Source organism: Oncorhynchus mykiss, chromosome 30 (assembly GCF_013265735.2).
Source record: "Oncorhynchus mykiss isolate Arlee chromosome 30, USDA_OmykA_1.1, whole genome shotgun sequence".
Lineage (NCBI taxonomy): Eukaryota > Metazoa > Chordata > Actinopteri > Salmoniformes > Salmonidae > Oncorhynchus > Oncorhynchus mykiss.
The window spans coordinates 44,682,416-44,701,197 of NC_050570.1; the positions used below are offsets into that span (position 1 = coordinate 44,682,416).

An 18,782-nucleotide genomic window follows, 5' to 3' on the forward strand; every position below is an offset into this window, starting at 1 on the left:
ACTAACAACTGTTAACGAGAAAATGATACCTATGTCCTTGAGCTACTGAGGTTACTTTAAAGAAGACCAGATAACACATGTCCTACAGACACACTATAAGGACAGGACCAAGGAGATTCACCACAAGAGTACCTGTGTGTCCATTGTTGGTGAGGAACTTGATGCTGTGTGGATTAGTGATGTCACTGAAGGTGCGGTTGCAGAGACTGGGGTCAAAGGTCAGCTGGTTAGTATCAATGTTGATTGGCGACCGTCTGAAGCCCTCCACACTGAGAGTTGGGAAGGGAGGGCCAGAAAGAGGGTCTGTTCTCTAAAAGAGAGAGAAAGAAAAAGAAAGCCTCTGTCAGATTAAACGTTTCCTGGTATGAACTGTGTTTGTGTAGCACTTTGGGGCTTTTATTGCTCAATCTAATTCATTCTGATCAAATAAATAAATCCATAGGCCTAATGGACACATGCTCAAACTTGCACAGTTTTGATAGACTTAAAGGGGCAATCTGTAGTTTCTACATCCATTTTTGGACTTAGATATATATAAATTAGATAGATATATATCTATATCCATTGAGTCTTGAAGAATATAACTTATAAATCCCTCATGAGCTTCGTTCAACTGTCACACTCCATGAGAATCCAAAATATACTCTGTTTTATTCCAATGTTTGTAAACATTGTAAATGTAAACAAACACTATATTGCCTAATAACATGGTTAAAACAATAATTGTATATGTATATCATGGATGGTCAGTCCTTGCATCCATAGCTCTGTCTATTTGTCTGACAGTGGTTAAATTTCTCAAGGCCCATCCCTCAGCTTTTTACCAAAACAGAGGCGGGGCGTCCATTTTGTTATTGTTTCATCTGTGGATTTGCCCTTTAAAAAGCTGCATATTATCAAAGTGCCACCAACAAAAAGGTAAACAATAGGCTGATAGACTTTGGTTTTTAAGGTAAAGATATAATTGAATCGTATTATATGCAGTAGAAAGCGATGGGTTGGAAGAAGCCTACATAACCAACTCACAAAGTAACATTTTACATCCATAAATGGCCAGCTGTGTAAACTTTAACATTGATTTATGGTAACATACATTTTTGTCTTCTAATGCCTCTTATGGGGAAAGTAAGAGGCATTAGTAACGGAATGTAATCAGATTGCGTTACTGAGTTTGGGTAATCCCTGAGTTACGTTACTGATTACAATTTTGGACATGTAACTAGTAACTGTAACGGATAACAAAAGTAACCTACCCAACCCAGAGGGTATATAATCTGATCCTAGATATGTTAGAAGAACAACTTGTTTCGAAGAGTCGAGAACGCCCCGCTCTGCACTGCGCAAACTCACATCGTCCGGGGGCAGGCAGTGTTTTCAAATAACACAAGATGTCTGCCGGAACAGCGCTAACGACGAACGAGCGTCATATTCGAGACAATAACTACAACAACAATCTTCCAGAGGACCGAATGGACGTTGAACTTGACACAGGACACAACGTAACGGACCGGGAAGACTTAGACACTGGAATACAAGCCACTTGTTCATCTAACGGCAGTGGCGGGGAGGAGGATGAGTCGGAGTCCATTGATCGGGAAAGAGAAGCCGGGGGCCCGATTCCTCAGCGCAACGGGGAAGGAGTGTTGTTGGGCAGGGAGCAAGAGGTGTCAGTCGAAATCGGAGAGACGTATTTATGTCAGCGAGCCGACAAGACATGGCGTAAGTATTTGTTTATAAGCCAATAATAGTTAGCTACGTTTGAAAGGCTGTGAGGCAGAACACTTATCATCAGTGCGTCCCGACTGGTTCTGCATATATCTTCAGACTGATAGTAGGCTGGACATGTGACATTTATAACGCTTTTTTCAAAACTAAGACTAGTTCATTGCATCCACCGCGGTGCCCAGTTTCTTAATATTACCATCTGTCCAAACTGCTTGGCGTAGTGTTGAATTAATCGCGCAAAAAAAACATTTTAGAGCATTTTCACCCTACCAGCTCCTATTATTTCTATTGAGCACAGTGGCACCAATTCGCTTCTGAACGTTCAATTCCCAGCCTTATTATTCTAGGTCACAATTCCTGCCAAGCTATTGTTGGCAATGAGACCTGCCCATATTACATTCGTAGGCTTACCTGAGTAATGTATTATAATTAACAAGGTTCGGGCTACTTGGTGAGCAAACTCGCTGTTCGCCTGGGTACACGTTGTTGTGACACGCAGAGCTAATTATGGCTGGCGCATAGCCATCAAACGTTAAACATGTTCTGCTCATGGAGGATGTAAGCCTAAAAAAAACGCATGTGCCTGTCATCTTTTTTAAGATCTGGCCGATTTAAACAGCCAGAGGACATTTTTTAATTAAGAAATAACCATTGCGAATGTAGATCTGCTACCTCAGATTATGAGCCGAGCAAGTGTCACGAATGAGTTATTTAGTACCCACAGAAGACCACATGGAGGAACAAGAGAGCTATGAACCCATACTGTTTTTTGCCTTAAACTCTAACCCTAGGTATAACCTATTTTAGCTCTTAAGCCTATACCTTGGGTAGGGTAGCCTAGAATAGTTGTAAAAACGATTTGTGTTATAATATTGTTAGTAAATACCATTATAGTACTAAATAGCATTTTGATTGTTCTTAAGAAAAAATATCTAAACCAATGCAAGTATTTAGCTGTTTTTTTTGTTCTTTTATGATATTTATTATTATAACACTTGATAAACAAGCCACATTTTATTTTTCAAATGTGGTTTGAACTGGGTGTGACCTATATGTGAAAGTCCAACAATTGGATGGGAATTAATAAGAAAAATACACTTTATTTCTCAGCTGCCTCCTCACCAGTGACTTTATGTGAATTAATCACTTCTAATTGCTAAATATTTCTAATAGATGGCAGCATAAAACCACAAAGCATCAATTATAGGCTATTGCAGTAATAAGATTGACATAAAATAGCATGCAACTAAATACTATATGTCCCATGATTTTCTAAAATGGTCACTCATGACTCATTTACAGGTAACTATTTATCTCGTATTAGGCCTGTGTTGCTTTTGGGAGAGCAAAAAAATAGTGACTATAGCAGGTATTGAACCCCGGCCAAATAATCACTAGTCATGTGCGCTAACCTTAACCCTAGTAGACATGCATAATAAAAATCTCTGTTAACGTATCATATTGAGTACACAGCCTCGAAAAGATGAGTGCTTCTTCCATCCCGCCAACAAATTACATCATGCACCCTCCCGGTTAGCAAACTTACCTCCAACATTCCCCTCGCTTGTGCGAGAAGGCAGAGTGCTCGCTGGCAGCACAAGTTTTTGGTGGAGCTTGTTGAGTTGGCTACTTTTGCGAGAAGGCAGAGCGGGTCTATGATGGTTGACGAATTTGACAATGAATGTACTAGGAAAATACGTTTTTGTTGACCATAGGTGACGGAATTAATGTTCAGGCTTATTGATAATTGTTATGGTAATGAAGTATCATTTCAAAACATGAGCACATAAATAAGTAATAATAAACATGAATCATCATTATATTTCTTCACAGCAATCTGTTAAATGCCTTTTTAGCCCTTCCTCTTGTGTTAGCAGTGTGGAAAGGGACAGAACGTGCATGTATGAGTTTTCCTGTTAACTTCTTAAGGTATAGGGGGCAGCATTTTCACTTTTGGATAAATAGCGTGCCCAATTTCAACTTCCTGCTACTCATGCCAGGAATGTAAGATATGCATATTATTAGTAGAAAACACTCAAGTTTCTAAAACTGTTTGAATCATGTCTGTGCGTATAACATAACTTATGTAGCAGGCAAAACCCCGAGGATTAACCGTTCAGATTTTGTTTTTTTGTCTCTGTTCACTGAGGTCTCATTGGCAAATTATATTTCTCAGGAACCTGTTTTCAGTTCCCTCCGCTTCCACTGGATGTCACCAGTCTTTGGAATTTGGTTGAGGTTATTCATTTTTTTATTGTTTACATTTTAACTACCAGCAACGTGGGCAGGTCTCATTGCCAACAATAGCAAAGCACAATAAGCTGGGAATAGAACTTTCGGAAAGCAAGTTGGTGCCACGGTGCTCAATAGAACTAATAGGAGCTGGCACGGTGAAAAATACCCTAAAATAAGGCCTCTTTTTTTGTGATTATGTACTCTCCATGCGTTGTGTTTTCTCAAAATAAATCACTTCGGCCAGTGGTCCCAGTTGAGCATTTATTTCTGTTGTTAAATGGGAAACAGCACGTTAGTTGTGCAGGGCTTAACGGTATTGATGGCTGTCGATGGTAAAATCTGTAGCATGAAGACAACTGTGTTAGCAGTGGCTTATGTGACCATTACATCGGTGTATGCTAGCTAACACACTTATTTACAGCAATCATATGCCAAAGCACATCCCAGAAAGCCCCTCAATCCCTAACAGGTACCATATACCCACACATGTATAAATCAGTAACGTACAGCAAACTTGTACACATTGTAAAATAGAAAACAATATTCAGAACGTGACCTACCCCTTGCATCACATTTTCATACTGGGGAGACCTGATGTTCGCGATCTTCCCCTATCTGCAAGCGGGGCCAATCACAACACACCTTATTGTCATCAGAGTTGAACTAACCAATAAGAATGCTTGAACATTAAATACACATTTCTTTAGAGGCAAGTGGAAACATAACCAACCCTGTTACAATTACTTAAAAACTACAGCAAACAGCTGGGACATATGGTAATATTATGAAACTGGGCTCTGCGGCAGATGCAATGTACTTGTTTTTATCAGAAGAAAAGCGTTGTTAAAAATGTAATGTGTTCTGCCCTACTATAGCTAGCTAGATGTGCTTTTTACAGAGATGGCTACAGTTAAATCAGTAAAACTCAACTTTTTTTATTCTTCTTCTCTTTCAGATTCTGCTGAGGTTATCCAGTCCAGGCTGAACGAACAGGAGGGCAGAGAGGAGTTCTACGTACACTATGTTGGATGTGGGTGGGACACACACACAGCACTTCCATTCTCCTCTATCTTTTCATGCACCTCTCCTTCTACTTTCCTCCACCTCCCTTTATCATTTCTTCCTTCTCCGCCAACCCTCTCTTTAACTCTCCCCTGGGCCTGTAGTTAACAGACGTCTGGATGAGTGGGTGGGCAAGGCTCGCCTGGCACTGACCAAGACGGCGAAGGACGCAGTGACAAAAATCGCCGAGGGTGGTGGAGGGGGTGAGCTGGGGGAGCAGCCTGAGAGGAAAATCACCCGCAACCAGAAACGCAAACATGATGAGATCAACCACGTGCAGAAGGTAGGCTAGTGCCGGAGGTTCTAGACTACATACCCCAACAGTGGTGGATCAGATCCCCATTGTCATTTTCTAAACTGTTCTTCTGTCAGTCAGATTTGTTAGATTCCGATATTAAATGGGCTCCCTCTGTTCTGTTTTCTAATGGAACTCCTTTTTCCCACCAGACGTACGCAGAGATGGACCCCACCACAGCTGCCCTGGAGAAGGAGCATGAGGCGGTAAGCGTGTGTCGCTATAATGTTTTACACTTTTTGATATACAGCACCAGTCAAAAGTTTGGACACATGTTCATTCCAGGGTTTTTCTTTATTTGTATTATTTTCTACATTATACAATAATAGTGAAGACATCAAAACTATGAAATGACACGCATGGAATCATGTAGTAACCAAAAAAAGAGTTTTAAACAAATGAAAATGTATTTGAGATTCTTCAAAGTAGCCACCCTATGCCTTGATGACCGCTTTGCTCCCTTTTGGCATTCTCTCAACCATCTTCATGAGGTAGTCACCTAGAATCCATTTCAATGAACAGTTGTGCCTTGTTAAAAGTTAATTTTGTGTAATTCCTTTCCTCCTTAATGCGTTTGAGCCAATCAGTTGTGTTGTAACAAGGTAGGGGTGGTATACAGAATCTAGCCCTATTTGGTAAAAGACCAAGTCCATATTATGTCACGAACAGCTAAAATAAGCAAACAGAAACAAACAGTCCATCATTACCTTAAGACATGAAGGTCAGTCAATCTGGTCAGTCTATATGCCATCCCATCTGGTTTGTTTTTAGTGGGACGTCATTTGTTTTTCAACAGGATAATTGAAAATAATAGTGATGTCTTCACTATTATTCTACAATGTAGGAAATAGTACAAATAAAGAATAACCCTTGAATAAGTAGGTGTGCCTTTTGACTCGTACTGTATGTAGTTGTAAGACAATACCATTCCTAGAGAAGGGGGGTGAAAGTAAAAATGTGTCCTTGCCTCTCTCTTCCAGATCACTAAAGTGAAGTACGTGGACAAGATCCAGATTGGAAACTTTGAGATTGACGCCTGGTACTTCTCCCCATTCCCAGAGGACTACGGCAAGCAGCCCAAGCTGTGGATCTGCGAGTACTGCCTCAAGTACATGAAGTACGAGAAAACCTTCAGATACCACCTGGTCAGTGACTGTCAGCTTCAACATTTTAAAAGCACTGTTCGCTTCAGCATTGCTGTTGTCTTTCATTACCATCTACCATTGGGGACTAGCACTTCTATTTTACCAATATACAGTTGAAAAGCTTTGAACCATATACTTATGTTTCATCCTTCTCCACCTCTATTTCCTCTCTACCTTTCCTTTCCTCCTCACTATCTGTTCCTCCAGTCCCAATGTCAGTGGAGGCAGCCTCTTGGGAAAGAAATCTACAGGCGGAGCAACATCTCTGTGTACGAAGTGGACGGACGCGACCATAAGGTAAGAACACAGGAGGCAGGACCAAAACCACAGAGAATTACCACAAACTGCCCTGAAAGCAATTTAAACAGGTCTTAGTTAAATGGGAACAAGTACAACCTAGACCTTTCAACTTAAGTCTTGGCGGTACCCCTAATTTGCATATGTTTGTTCCAGCACTAACATAACTGACTCCTCTTCATTGAGCATCTGCAAGGTGTATTAAAGTGAACAAACCCACTGAAGGTAATACTGACCCATGTCTCTTTCTGTAGATCTACTGCCAGAACCTGTGTCTACTGGCCAAGCTCTTCCTGGACCACAAGACGCTGTACTTTGACGTGGAGCCTTTTGTCTTTTACATTCTGACTGAAGTCAACAGGCAGGGAGCACATATAGTGGGATACTTCTCCAAAGTAAGTACTGGTCCCAGTACAGGGATGGGGATATCTGTGGCTGCTTGTCCAAAGTAAAAACGTATAAACTCAGCAAAAAATAAATAAACGTCCCTTTTTCAGGACCCTGTCTTTCAAAGATAATTTGTAAAAATCCAAATAACTTCACAGATCTTTATTGTAAAGGGTTTAAACACTGTTTACCATGCTTGTTCAATGAACCATAAACAATTAATGAACATGCACCTGTGGAATCGTTGTTAAGACACTTACAGCTTACAGACATTAGGCAATTAAGGTCATAGTTATGAAAACTTAGAACACTAAAGAGGCCTTTCTACTGACTCTGAAAAACACCAAAAGAAAGATGCTCAGGGTCCCTGCTCATCCGCGTGAACGTGCCTTAGGCATGCTGCAAGGAGGCATGAGGACTGCAGATGTGGCCAGGGCAATACATTGCAATGTCCGTACTGTGAGATGCCTAAGACAGCGCTACAGGGAGACAGGACGGACAGCAGTGGCAGACCATGTGTAAAAACACCTGCACAGGATCGGTACATCCGAACATCACACCTGCGGGACAGGTACAGGATGGCAACAACACCAGGAACGCACAATCCCTCCATCAGTGCTCAGACTGTCTGCAATAGGCTGAGAGAGGCTGGACTGAGGGCTTGTAGTCCTGTTGTAAGGCAAGTCCTCACCAGACATCACCGGCAACAACGGGCACAAACCCACCGTCGCTGGACAAGACAGGACTGGCAAAAAGTGCTCTTCACTGACGAATTGCGGTTTTGTCTCACCAGCGGTGATGGACTGATTCGCGTTTATCGTCGAAGGAATGAGCATTACACCGGGGCCTGTACTCTGGAGCAGGATCGAGGGGGAGGGTCCGTCATGGTCTGGGGCAGTGTGTCACTGCATCAACGGACTGAGCTTATTGTCATTGCAGGCCATCTCAACACTGTGCGTTACAGGGAAGACTTCCCCCTCCCTCGTGGTACCCTTCCTGCAGGCTCATCCTGACATGACCCTCCAGCATGATAATGCCACCAGCCATACTGTGCGTGATTTCGTGCAAGACAGGAATATCAGTTATCTGCCATGGCCAGCGAAGAGCCCGGATCTCAATTCCATTGAGCACGTCTGGGATTTGTTGGATCGCAGGGTGAGGGCTAGGGCCATTCCCCACAAATGCCCGGGAACTTGCAGGTGCCTTGGTGGAAGAGTGGGGTAACTGGCAAATCTGGTGCAGTCCATGAGGTGGAGATACACTGCACTACTTAATGCAGCTGGTGGCCACACCAGATACTTGACTGTTACTTTTGATTTTGACCCCTCTTTGTTCAGGGACAGATTATTCAATTTCTGTTAGTTACATGTCTGTGGAACTTGTTCAGTTTATGTCTCAGTTGTTGAATCTTGTTATGTTCATACAAATATTTAAACATGTTAAGTTTGCTGAAAATTAACACAGTTTATTTACAGTGAGAGCAGCTGTAAAAAAATTTTTTTGGGGGGGTTAGAAACAGATTTCATAAATGGTTGTAATTCAAATCAAATGTTATTTGTCACATGCACCGAATACAACCGGTGTAGACCTTACAGTGAAATTCTTACTTACAAACCCTTAAAACAATGCAGTTAAAAAAAAATGCATGTAAAGAAAATATTTATTAAATAAACTGAAGTAAACAATAAAAAAACAAACATTTGAAATTAACAATTTAAAGAGCAACAATAAAATAACAGTAACGAAACTATATACAGGGGGTACCGGTACAGAATCAATGTGCTGGGGCACAGTTTAGTCGAGGTAATTGAGGTAATGTGTACATGTAATTCAAATAGTCCAGGTAGGCAGTTGGTTAACTGTTCAGAAGTCTTATGGCTTAGGGTAGAAGCTGTTAAGAATCCTTTTGGACCTAAATATGTCTCATGTCTTGAGGAAAGTCCCAAATCCGAAGGAAATTGTTCATTGTTTGATATGAAAGGATAACTGGTATAGTGTAGGACTATAAAAGCTGAGCTTGTTGTGTGTTCCACAGGAGAAAGAGTCTCCAGATGGGAATAACGTAGCGTGTATCCTCACCCTCCCACCCTACCAGCGCAGAGGATACGGAAAGTTCCTCATAGCCTTCAGTGAGTGGGATACACACACACACACACACACACTAGAGCTGGGCAATATGGACAAAATATTATGCTAAATTGACAGTTATCAGGTTAACAATAAATTGTGCATTAAGTTAATACAATTATTAAGCACCATTTATTTTATTATACCCCTTAAACTACTACTTTGAATGTTAACAATTTTCCCGTTAGCAATAGCTCATATTAGCCGGCTTAGGCCTATTCCATTTCAAACTTCACATTTCTAGTAAAGGCTACTTATCATTATTGTCAATATCAGTAAAATGTTGTTTATAAATGGGCGGTTTGGTTGGTGACGATCATTTTTGGGTTATCGTCCCAGCTCTAACACACACTATCACACGTGCTCTCTCTCTTTCTCTCCCCCCCAGGCTATGAGCTGTCTAAATTGGAGAGTACGGTGGGTTCTCCGGAGAAGCCCCTGTCAGACCTGGGCAAGCTGAGCTACAGGAGCTACTGGTCCTGGGTGCTGCTGGAGATTCTCAGGGACTTCAGGGGCACGCTCTCCATCAAGGACCTCAGGTACACACAAACAAGCAACTATTTTCACCTCACCATAAATACATTCTCATGTACAGTACCAGTCAAAAGTTTGGACACACCTACTCATTCCAGGGTTTTTTGTTTTTACTACTTTCTAAATTGTAGAATAGCAGTGAAGACATCAAAACTATGAAATAACACATATGGAATCATGTGCCGTGTTAAGTTATTTTGTGGAATTATTTTCATTGTTAATGCGTTTGAGCCAATCACTTGTGTTGTGACAAGGTAGGGATGGTATACAGAAGATAGCCATATTTGGTAAAAGACCAAGTCCATATTATGGGAAGAACGGCTAAAATAAGCAAAGAGAAGTGACAGTCCATCATTACTTTAAGACATGAAGGTCAGTCAATTCTGAAAATTTCAAGAACTTTGAAAGTTTTTTCAAGTGCAGTCTCAAAAGCCATCAAGCGCTTTGATGAAATTGGCTCTCACGAGGACTGCCACAGGAAAGGAAGATCCAGAGTTACCTCTGCTGCAGAGGATAAGTTCATGAGAGTTATCAGCCTCATAAATTGCAGCCCAAATAAATGCTTCACAGAGATCAAGTAACAGACACATCTCAACATCAACTGTTCAAAGGAGACTGTGTGAATCAGGCCTTCATGGTCGAATTGTTGCAAAGAAACCACTACTAAAGGAGACCAATAGAAAGAAGAGACTTGCTTGGGCCAATAAACACGAGCAATGGACATTAGACCGGTAGAAATCTATCCTTTGGTCTGATGAGTCCAAATTTGAGATTTTTGGTTCCAACCACCGTGTCTTTGTGAGACGCAGAGTAGGTGAACCGATGATCTCAGCATGTGGTTCCCACCGTGAAGCTTGGAGGATGTGTGGGGGTGCTTTGCTGGTGACACTGTCAGTGATTTATTTTGAATTTAAGGCACACTGAACCAGCGTGGCTACAACAGCATTCTGCAGTAATACGCCATCCCATCTGGTTTGCACTTAGTTCCGCTATCATTTGTTTTTCAACAGGACATTGACCGAAATCACACCTCCAGGCTGGGTAAGGGCTATTTGACCAAGAAGGAGAGGGATGGAGTGCTGCATCAGATGACCTGGCCTCCACAATCACTCGACCTCAACTCAATTGAGATGGTTTGGGATGAGTAGGACCACATAGTGAAGGAAAAGCAGCCAACAAGTGCTCAGCATACAGTGGTTGCTCCACTAAAAGTTTTGCGATTATGCTGTGGTACTTAGAGGTCATTTGTGGTTTAGTACGGTAATCTACATCATCACTTCATTGCTCCAGACCAGCGGAAGGGGGAGTTAGAGCACTGTGTCTCTGACAGTGAATGGGTGACATAAACCTAAATAGAAACTGTTAATTGTGCTCGACTTCACACTAAGGGTTTTATTTTGTTAGGATTATTTTGATCTTACTGTAGTAGTGTAGCCCACTCCTGACCGGTCACGTTGTACAGCGTCTGAGTGGCGCAACGGACTAAGACACTGCATAGTAGGTCAAGCTGTGTTGCTACAGATGTTGGTTCAATGACCGTGCCGGCCTCGACTGGGAGACCTGTGAAATGACTCTAGGTTTTTGGTTTCTCTTCCTTTAAAAACAGAAATAAATAATTAGAAATAACAAACTGGCTAACAAACTGGCTAATAACTAACTTTATTTCCAAATTAGTAACATTGTCTCATCCCATGTTCAAGAATGGCCTTTTTCTCGCTCATTTTACAGTATTTGAAAACTAAATCATCTCTGAAATATATATTTTATAATTATTTTAAAGCCCCTTGGATATTCTCACAGATATATTATTAACCCTGTTATTAGTAGGACAATATATATTGGTCATGGCTCCTGAGTGGTGCACAATGGGATTGGCCTGCAGTTCTCCAGCTGTATTTCAGTTCTCCACTGAAAGCGTTCAAGGCACGAGGGCAGGAGGCACGGGATGGGCCGCAGAGCCGCGCACACGGACCTAGCCCATGGGGAAAGGAGGAGGAGAGAGGGGGTCCACCCACTCCGCCACACTGGGTAGCACAGAGGAACACTTTAAGGGGCATTGCACTAATAATGGCGTTGACGGGAAACGTTCCCTCTGTTCTTAGTGCCAGTCTGCACGTTCAAACTAAAACAATGTAACTAATAATGACATCTTTATGCTTTCGTTAATAAAATAATGATAAAAATACTTTTTCAAAATGCCAATGTTTATTTAGTTATGGATCCATAACAAATTACTATGGGGAATAAATATCACTGAATTACAGAAATATTGGAACAAAGTTGTCTAATGAAGGTAAACAAATTGTTGCTTACTGGAAAATCTCTCTTTCAAACACACGGTCACGGTGTACTGCGCCATTATGGCTATTAGCTATTAGGACAATAGACTTGCCTAGAAGGTGGGTAGGGGGATAAATCTATCATCAAATGTATTTCTTAGTTAGGTTGGCTGTATCACAACCTGCTGTGATTGGTTGCAATTTCAGTTTAATCTACCAGAAAAGACTAAACAAATAATACAACAAAATATTATTATTATGTATCACAGCCGACCGTGACTGGGAGTCCCATAGGGCGACGCACAATTGGCTCCGTGTTTCTCTCCCTCTTAAAACAGAAATAAATATTTTGGCCTTTACAAATATTATTTTGGCCTTTATTACAATCGCTCTTTCATTTAGAACGATTTTATTTTATTTAAAAAATAAAATAAATATATCATTATATATTATCAAGTTGATGCCAGTCATATAGCCTGCACCTACATAAAGCTGAGTGACTCACTCATTCATGGCTTTGGATCAAAATAAACAAGTACCAACATTCTTTCTGATAGTCTTCTAATAAAAACATGTTTTGGTTATCCTGACCTGGACACCATATACAGTGTTAGAACAGCCCATTATGGGCTATTAGCAGGACAATATACCTTTACCAACGCTTCTTGTATTTTGATACTTTGTGGATGGGGCCTCCCCAGTGGTGCAGCTAAGTCACCGCATCACAATGCAAAATGCATTGCTACAGATACCCATGCCGCCCGCCACCGGTAGACCCATGAGGCGGCTTTTGGTTTTAATTTCGAATCCTCCAATCCTCTACAGGTCATATTTTTCGATATATTGTCGGCCTACGGTAGGCGATATGAGTCTCACTAGTGTTGAGTAATTTACTGTTAAAAGTGGTGTAGGTCTTATTTATTTAAAGAGCATATTGAAGTTAGAAGCAATAGGATTTGAAGCAATAGCCTACAACTATTTTAGCTCTTTACAAGCATGGGGACTGGTCTTGATAAATCAATGCGATTTTTATTTTGACTGCATCTCCGTTTGGGTATTGGTTAGACTACAATTATGGTGTAGAAATGTTATGCTCTTAGTGTAACCTTTATTTAACTAGGCAAGTCAGTTAAGAACAAATTCTTATTTACAAGGACAGCCTACTTCTTCCTCCCCATCGGGGAATTGAATCCCAGTCTTCCGCGTGCCCGCATGACACGGAAGCCAAATAGCCAAGTACTGTAGTCTACTCCCGACCGTCACGTTGTACATCGCCATGTTTTCTGTTCCATCCAAATGGAATCTGAGGGTTTTTCTTGGAATAAAAACACCATAATATTAACCTTTCTGATCTCCCCATCCCGGATCCGGGATCGTGAATACAGACTCAAGCTCATTACCATAACGCAACGTTAACTATTCATGAAAATCGCAAATGAAATGAAATAAATATGCTAGCTCTCAAGCTTAGCCTTTTGTTAACAACACTGTCATCTCAGATTTTTAAAATATGCTTCTCAACCATTGCAAAACAAGCATTTGTGTAACAGTATTGTAGGCTAACGTAGCATTTAGCATTAGCATTCAGCTGGCAACATTTACACAAAAAAACAGAAAAGCATTCAAATAAAATCATTTACCTTTGAAGAACTTCAGATGTTTTCAATGAGGAGACTCTCAGATAGCAAATGTTCAGTTTTTCCTGAAAGATTATTTGTTTAGGACAAATCGCTCCGTTTTCTGCGTCACGTTTAGCTATGAAAAAACCCCTGTATCCAGGATTGTGTAAATCTATCAGCAAGCTCATTAGCATAACACAACGTTAACTATTTATGAAAATCGCAAATGAAATGAAATAAATATGCCATCTCTCAAGCTTAGCCTTTTGTAAACAACACTGTCATCTCAGATTTTCAAAATATGCTTCTCAACCATAGGAAAACAATCATTTGTGTAAAAGTAGCTAGCTAGCGTTAGCATTTCGCGTTAGCATTTAGCGTTAGCATTAGCGTTAGCATCCAGCACGCAACATTAACAAAAACATAAAAGCCTTCAAATAAAATCATTTACCTTTGAAGAACTTCTGATGTTTTCAATGAGGATACTCTCAGTTAGATAGCAGATGCTCAGTTTTTCCAAAAAGATTCCTTGTGTATTAGAAATAGCTCCGTTTTATACATCACATTTGGCTACCAAAAAAAATCCGAAAATTCAGTCCTCAAAACGCGAACTTTTTTCCAAATTAACTCCATAATATCGACTGAAAACATGGCAAACGTTGTTTAGAATCAATCATCAAGGTGTTTTTCACATATCTCTTCATTGATACATCGTTCTTGGACACATGCTTTCTCCCCTGAATCAAATGGTAAAGTAGAAGCAGCTGGCAATTGCGCACCGAATTCGACGCAGGACACCAGGCGGACACTTGGAAAATGTAGTCTCTTATGGTCAATCTTCCAATGATATGCCTACAAATACGTCACAATGCTGCTAAGACCTTGGGCGAACGACAGAAAGTGTAGGCTCATTCGTTGCGCAATCACAGCCATATAAGGAGAGAATGGAAAACAGAGCTTCAGAAATTCTGCTAATTCCTGGGTGATGCATCATCTTGGTTTCGCCTGTAGAATGAGTTCTGGGGCACTTACAGACAAAATCTTTGCAGATTCTGAAACTTCAGAGTGTTTTCTTTCCAAAACTGTCAAGAATATGCATAGTCGAGCATCTTTTCGTGACAAAATATCGCGCTTAAAACGGGAACGTTTTTTATCCAAAAATGAAATAGCGCCCCTAGAGCTCTAACAGGTTAAGCAACATTTCTTAAAATCAGTCCCGTTATTTAAGTGCCAACCACTGGTACCATTAATGCTAGTTTGACGTTAGATGCTACTAATGCTATGTTCTTATAAAAAAAGGTTTGCAATTCTCTAGTGCAGCCACTACTGAAGGCAATCAAATGCTTGTCAAATATGCCCTCTGGTGGTCAAGCTAGCATTAACGGTACCCGTGGTTGGCACTTAAATAACATGCTGTGCTGCAGTACGCTGCAACTTTTAAAGGACAAACAACTCTGTGGAAATTCCTTCAAGACTGTTGGAAAAGCATTCCAGGAGACTGACTACTTCATGAAGCTGGTTGAGAGAATGCCACAGTGTGCAAAGCCGTCAAGGAAAAGGGTGGCTCAAGTATAAAATATATTTAGATTTCTTTAACACTCTTTTTTGGTTACTACCTGATTTCATGTGTTATTTCATTAGTTTTGATGTCTTCACTATTATTCTACAATGTAGAAAAATAATGGTTTTTTAAAACTTCAATGAGTAGGTGTCCAAACTTTTGACTGGTACTGTATGTGAAAATCCATCTACTTGCACATCCACAACATAGGTACACCTGCATTCACTTGTACATATGTCAGGTACTCCTACATCATAACTGTACACATATGACCTCACACACACTCAGCCCCAGATTCTCATTGCTCTCCCCACTCCACAGTCAGATGACCAGTATTACCCAGGGGGACATCATCAGTACGCTGCAGTCCCTCAACATGGTGAAATACTGGAAAGGCCAGCACGTCATCTGTGTCACGCCCAAACTGGTTGAGGAACACCTCAAGAGTGCCCAGTACAAGAAGCCGCCAATCACAGGTAGACATGTTTCCTTTTGATGTCTCACAGGCTCCATCCCAAAGGACACCTTCACTACTGTTCAAAAGTTTGCAGTCACTTAGAAATGTCCTTGTTTCTGAAAAAATTGATCAGAAATACAGTGTAGACGTTAATGTCTACACTGTATTTCTGATAAATGTGATGTTATTTTAATGGACAAAAAATTGATTTTCTTACAAAAACAAGGACATTTCTAAGTGACCCCAAACTTTTGAACGGTGGTGTATTAGTGCACTACTTTTGACCAGAGCCCCAAAACCGATTTTGAAGACTTGTGGGTCCCACCACAGCCACATCTCTCTCCTTCTTTCTCCCAGTCACACACACTCCTGTTTCTCACTGTTCTCTTTGACTTGGCACAGCTGGGGGGAGGGTCTGTGTTCGCATTAATGTGTATGAAGTAGTGCAGAGCTAATTGACAGATGTCAGTTCAATTATTTGAATTCCATTTAGTTGGGTTTTTGTATGTGTGCTGAATGCGCAGTTTGTCTAGATATATCAGATCAAACCTGAACTGTGTGATGTAGTAGGGGGTTATAGTTTTCAACAGGCTAATATTCTACATAGTTGAGCTCAGAAAATGTGGTAATTAATTACAATGACCATGATCCATTGCGCGCCTACTTGTCCGGTCTATGTGGGGCAGACACGGAGAGGGAGGGAAGAGACAGACTGTATTTTCCACTTCATATTAGCTAGACTACTTTTCATTTAGTTTCAAGTCGCTATTTTTCCACATTCTGTTAAGTTATAGCCTCATTGTAAAGTGAATTAAATAAATAAAAATCCCTAGCAATCTACACACAATACCCCATAATGATAAAGCCAAAAATAAATGTTTGCAAATGTATTCAAAATAAAAACTGATACCTTATTTACAAAAGTATTTGGACTCTGCTATAAATGGAAGAAGTTTGGAACCACCAAGACTCCTCCTAGAGCCCGGCCAAACTGAGCAGTCAGGGGAGAAGGGCCTTGGTCGGGGAGGTGACAAAGAACCCAATGGTCACTCTGACAGAGCTCCAAAGTTCCTTAATGGAGATGGTTGTCCTTCTGGAAGGTTCTATCTCTGCAGCACTCTGACAATCAGAACTTTATGGTAGAGTGGCCAGACGGAAGCCACTCCTCGGTAAAAGGCACATGACATCCCGCTTGGGATTTGCTAAAATGCACCTAAAGACTCTGACCATGAGAAACAAGATTCTCTGGTCTGACGGAACCAAGATTGAACTCTGGCCTGAATGCCAAGCGTCACGCCTGGAGGAGCCTGGCACCATCCCTATGGTGAAGCATGGTTGTGGCAGCATTTTCAGCAGCAGGGACTGGGAGACTAGTAGGATCGAAGTAAAGATGAACGGAGAAAAGTACAGACAGATACTTGATGAAAACCTGCTCAGGACCTCAGAACCTCAGACTGGGGGTGAAAGTTCACCTTCCAACAGGATAACAACCCTAAGCACACAGCCAAGACAACACAGGACTGGCTTTGGGGCAAGTCTCTGAATATTGAATGGCCCAGCCAGAGCCTGAACTTGAACCCAATCAAACATCTCTGGAGAGACCTGAAAATAGTTGTGCAGCGACACTCCCCATCCAACCTGACAGAGCTTGAGTCGATCTGCAGAGAAGAATGTAACGTAACAAAATGGGGAAAAAGTAAAGGGAAGTCAAAGAACAGCTAAAATATTTTTTTTTTTTTTGTCAGACCTCATAGGCAGCAGCTCTTTAGATATAAGATGATGACTTGGAATCAAATGATGAAGTAATATACACAGCTGAAATATTTTATTGAAGTGAAGTAATGTGAATAAAATGTGTGTGATAAGCAGTAATGGGCCGTCACTACCATCATGGGACTTTTTATTAATTGTTTTATTCTGTTACAGCATTCTGTCCACCCACATAATGCATTTAAAGTAAAAAAAAATAATAATGGTATTTTTTGTTGTACTAGTACCGAAACCAAACCGACCTCAAAGCAGTAATCGCTCAGCACTAGTATACAGTTGTCTCTTGAGGATGTAATAGTGTTACTAATATGTGTGTGTATGAGGGGCTCGTCCATGTGAGTTACATGCATGTTTTCTTTTTGTGTGTGTGTGTGTGTGTGTGAGACCCTGACCAGAATGTTTCTATCTCCTCAGTTGACACTGTGTGTCTGAAGTGGGCCCCGCCCAAACATAAGCAAGCCAAGTTTTCCAAGAAGTGAGGGAAGGTGCTCGTGACATCATGCCAGACCACCCAACCAACCCACCCACGCATGGTATTTGTTCTCAAATTCCCTTCTTCCCTCCACTTGTTCTTTGTCCCCAGTTTAAACTATTTGTTGTGAAGAGGAACCAATATGTACATTACTAGTGTCTTTTTTTTCTGTTTTTTAAATAAACAAGAATAGTGATATTCACTTGGGTGGTCTTTTTTCTTTCCTTTAACTTTGTGATTTGTACTAATCATTTCTACTTGACTCAATAGCAGTGTTTCTCCTAGATATATTTTTCCCTTGGTGGGGTGCAAAGGCACCTGAAGCAACTACTATGAAGACTGAGTGAATACTACTCTAATATGCTTTGAAAATACTGGTAATAATAATCAGGGATGCAATACATTTTAAAAAAGTCAGTATTGATTTCTTTTTTAAATGACAATGGTATTATGTGGCGCACAGTTGTTACTCAATTGTGTAAAGTGATATGACATGAAGTGAGAGAAGGCAGTTGGTATTAGATTTCACATGACGGCTTTAGGTATTTTCTCAACAAATTTCCAAAAGGCTCTTGCCTTAACGACTTTGTCTATATTGTCATGGTGCTAATAAGATGTTTTAAAGGAATTGAATGGGAAGGCAGGGGTGTACTCCTCCTAGAGTGTGTTAGAGCAAAAGCCTGCAAACCTTCCAGAATACCGGTAGACTTACTTTGTCTGGCTACTCATCCACATCGCTCCGGCCAACTGACACTTCTTCTCTACGATGAAAAGAGAGTATCATTAAGAGTATCTCAACCACTCTTGCTGTCTCTAG

At 40.9% G+C, this 18,782-nt stretch overlaps 1 protein-coding gene across 2 annotated transcripts; it reads left to right on the forward strand.

Moving 5' to 3' along the window:
- The first annotated feature begins 1,314 nt into the window (after nt 1-1,314).
- On the forward strand, nt 1,315-18,167 carry LOC110521902 (histone acetyltransferase KAT8). 2 transcript variants are annotated; one of them, XM_021599848.2, is made up of 11 exons: nt 1,315-1,719; nt 4,916-4,990; nt 5,127-5,305; nt 5,470-5,523; nt 6,298-6,462; nt 6,670-6,759; nt 7,014-7,154; nt 9,182-9,275; nt 9,662-9,812; nt 15,588-15,742; nt 17,908-18,167. In XM_021599848.2, the coding sequence occupies exons 1-11, from the start codon at nt 1,389-1,391 to the stop codon at nt 17,970-17,972; spliced, it is 1,500 nt and encodes a 499-aa protein (XP_021455523.1). In that variant the 5' UTR covers nt 1,315-1,388; the 3' UTR covers nt 17,973-18,167. The 2 variants fall into 2 exon arrangements, with proteins under 2 accessions (XP_021455523.1, XP_021455524.1); XM_021599849.2 differs by lacking the exons at nt 15,588-15,742; nt 17,908-18,167 and adding an exon at nt 10,818-12,339.
- Nucleotides 18,168-18,782: the final 615 nt, after the last annotated feature.